General features: G+C 39.4%; 1 protein-coding gene across 1 annotated transcript; it reads right to left on the reverse strand.

Annotated features, from left to right (window-relative positions):
* Nucleotides 1–716: 716 nt before the first annotated feature.
* Nucleotides 717–3,523, reverse strand: LOC109243679 (pentatricopeptide repeat-containing protein At3g46790, chloroplastic-like). The gene has a single exon (XM_019410648.1). The coding sequence runs from the start codon at nucleotides 3,351–3,353 to the stop codon at nucleotides 1,476–1,478; it is 1,878 nt and encodes a 625-aa protein (XP_019266193.1). The 5' UTR covers nucleotides 3,354–3,523; the 3' UTR covers nucleotides 717–1,475.
* Nucleotides 3,524–3,892: the final 369 nt, after the last annotated feature.

Genomic DNA, 3,892 nt, shown 5'->3' on the forward strand with positions numbered 1-3,892 from the left:
TTGTAGCTTTGATGATATGCCATGAATAAGGACTTATTTGCAGTAAGGTTTTTGACCCACTTACGAGTGACCAGAAATATCAAACGTGGAGATATATGAACCCAGATTGCTACATTTTTTTTAAATTCGATCATGTTCCCGGCATGGGCAGAGCCAGGGGGCCGAAATAGGGTTCATTCTTTGCCAGAAAGTTACACTATATATACTAGGCCAAAATTATTTTTTATGTATATATAATAGATGTTGAGTCTCCTTGATTTCTTCATATATTTACTTCTTTATATTTTGAACCCCTTTACTGAATTTCCTGACTACGCCACTAGTTCCTGGTATCTTGCTAATTGTGAACCATATTTGTAAATGGTAATGTTAGTAATGATATGTCAGGAACAATGATCAATTTATAGGAGTTTATTTCAAGATGCTTATGTCACCAGGCCGCTTTGTATGTATGGATGTTCTCCTTTTTAAGATTTTTATTCTTTTTCATTCTAACAAGATTCCTGGCTGTGAATCCAAAATAATACAAGTTTAGAGCTACAAACTGATACTCCCTCAGCCCCATTTTGAGGAAATATGGTGTTTAAAATATAAAGGAGGATTTTTGACACGTAATCTTAGTGTGTAAAAAAGTCAAAAGACACTTCTCATAAGGTCCACACAAATAATGTCAACTCATAAAAGAAACATCTCAACAAGGGCAGAAGCGAAAAGTAAATATAAGGTTTTTAGTATAAATTTGTATCAATCTTTTTGCAACGGGCAAAAAAAAAAAGGAGTGGTGCTGAACAAATTGAGATAGATGGAGTACCTGTTTTAGCATGCTAAAAATAACATGGCCAGTGGTTGCTTGGAGAGATGTTATTCAAAGTATAGAGGCTTCCGTTCATGACCAGCTGTTTGAGATAAATACCTTTGATGAGAATATAGTTGAATCGGTCTTTTGGCCATTTGACCATGTCAATGCTGACTTCCACTCAGCCTTAGGAGTTCGACAAAGAAATACATCACAGATCGCAGTTACAAGTACCTATGAATGAAAATACTATCTGGCTGCAAGAGATATACACTGGCCATGTTATTCACCACTGAGATATACAGGGTAAGGCCACTAACTATCTCATGGCGAATCTATGTGAGCTGCAAGAGTAGCTGATGTTTGACGTGAAGTGAGGTGTGGCAACAAAGATTAAGTGCAGGAATGAATCAGAGTTCTCTTCAACATCCTAGCGTTTTCCTTACAAGACCCAATCTTTACATTGGCCAAACCCAATATCTCTTGGTCGTGCAACTTCAGAATCCCAATTAGAACTGTTTCCTTATTGACAGCAAGAACAGGATCACATTTAAGGAGTTTTGTGTTTTGCCAACACAGTCAATGATTTTCCTTTCACGCAGTTAGAAAAGCCAATTCTTTTTCAAGGAGCAACTGGTTTCTCATCTCCCTTGTCAACACCCAAATTCCTAGACCCGTTTCACCAATAATCTCCACAAGAACAGAGGCCATCCTTGAAATGATGATAGCGATTGACATCTCTGATAGTGATTTCTCTCTCTGTTAACTTTGAGATAAACTTGATTGCAACATGACAGTCCTCGCAAACTCGGAGGTTCTTGGTGATCAAGAGCTTTGTCCCTGGGGGCGTACTAATTAGTCCAAAAGCAATCGCTAGCCTTTCACTGTGGCTGCAGACCATTCTGCTCTTCTCGTCATCTTCCACATCATGGAAAACAGGTGTAATGTTTGGGACATAACCAGCTTGTACCATTCGTGCTCCCAAGCTGTCTAGCTCTGCATAAATCTCATCAGACATAGGATGAGAGGTATCCCCCGAGAGAAATGCATGTACTTTGTTTTTAACTTCAATCCAACTGTACGCGATGGTTTTCTTTACACCTCTTTCATTCATTAGTTCTCTAAGCTTTGCAACACCTTCCCATCTACCTGCTTGGGCATAAATGTTTGACAGAATCACGTAATTTCCTGCGTCATCAGGCTCAAGTTCAATTAACCTCTCCAATGCCAATTCTGCAAATTCCACATGACCATGGATTTTGCATGAATTAAGCAATGCACCCCAGACACCAGCATCTGGCATAACTTTCATCTGCATCATAAGTCCATAAGCCTCATCTAAGCGGCCACTATGACCTAAGAGATCAACCATGCATGTAATGTGCTGAATGGTTGGTTCAATTCCGTAATCTTTTACCATTGAATCAAAATACATTCTCCCTTCATTCAACAAACCTCCATGGTTACAAGCAGATAAAACCCCAACAAATGTTATATGATCCGGCTGAGCCTTTCCAACCATCTGATTAAACAAACTAAGTGCTGCATTAGCATGACCATGCATTGCATATCCTGTGATCATTGCATTCCAAGAAACAACTCTTTTCTCCTCGAGTGCTTCGAACAAGATCCTAGCAACATTCACGGACCCACTCTTGGCATACATATCCACGAGTGCTGTCTTCACTTTGTCCAGAGAGTCAAAACCCTGTCTCCAACTATACCCATGAAGCTCCCTTCCCTGTCGAAGGGCCGCCACATCAGCAGAAGCAGAAATAGCAGTCACTAAGGTCGCCTCCGTAGGTCTAACACCTTCACATGCCATTTCACCACATAAAGACAAACAATCCTCAGGGTGACCATTTTGTGAGTAAGCAGCAAGCATTGAATTCCAAACAACTACATCCCTCTCCGCAACATTGTCAAACACCAGCCTCGACCTACCAACACAACCACACTTAGCATACATGTCGATAAGGGAGGCACCCACGAAAACATCCTTATCCCACTTCGTTCTTTTCGCGTGTTCATGAATATCCCTCCCCACATCAATCGCGGACAAGGCCGAGCACGCTTTTAACACAAACGGAAAGGTAAAATTATCAGGAACAAGCCCATAATCGAGCATTTGATAATACAAAGAAATTGCAGCCTGGTAAGGTCCATTCCAAGCATAACCACGAATCAAAACATTCCAAAGAAAAATATTTCCTTTAGGAATTCTATCAAACAGGTGATGGGCATTCGACAATTTATCACAAACACAATAAAGATTGACCAGCTTCGTTGCCAAATAAATGTTGTAGCCTAAACCCGTGAGGCAGAGATGCGCGTGGAGCTGTTTTCCAGGATCAACTGCTTTCCGAGCGATGCAAGATTGGAGAAGAGAGGCGTAATGTTGAGTTGGGTTTTGTGAAAATGAGTGTTGGTGATAGTGATGAAGTTGAATAATAATGTGTCTAATATAAGGGAACGAATCATTTAAGTGTTCAGTCGGATTAAGAGCAGAGGTGATTCTGCCCTTACGAGCCGACCATCTTGCAATAATTGATAGCATTTGAAAATTTTGGTACGAGAAAAAGGAATAAATTTTTTTCTAAATAGTAGTAGTGGTTGTAACAAATACTAAAAGGCGGGAAAGCCAAAAGCTTCCAAAGATGTCGTGCTAAATGATGATAAAGATGACAGAAAACAGGTGGGAACAGTAAGAGGGTTTACTAATTTCGATTCTTCTGTTAAATAATGTTTTCAATAGTTTTTGTACTTCAACGGGAAAATTGGGCTTGAATTGCAAAAGGCAAAATACCTTACCAACCCCCTAAATATGACACAGATTATTAGTTATAGTCTTAAATTATTCGTGATCTTAATTACCCCTTCAACTTGGCCTTTTGAGCGCCATAGTCCCCCTGGACGCTGATGTGGCAACGAGTGTGGGTGCATTCACCGGCCACGTGGATTTTTCTGTATATGTGGCATTTTTTTGAAAAATAAAATATATTTTTACCTTTATAAGTATGCTACTATTTTTGATAATTTTTTTCGATACAATTTATAATAAAACTTGGATAGAACTACATTATTTAGGCTAAGTTT

This window comes from Nicotiana attenuata, unplaced genomic scaffold (genome assembly GCF_001879085.1).
Source record: "Nicotiana attenuata strain UT unplaced genomic scaffold, NIATTr2, whole genome shotgun sequence".
NCBI classification, from domain to species: domain Eukaryota; kingdom Viridiplantae; phylum Streptophyta; class Magnoliopsida; order Solanales; family Solanaceae; genus Nicotiana; species Nicotiana attenuata.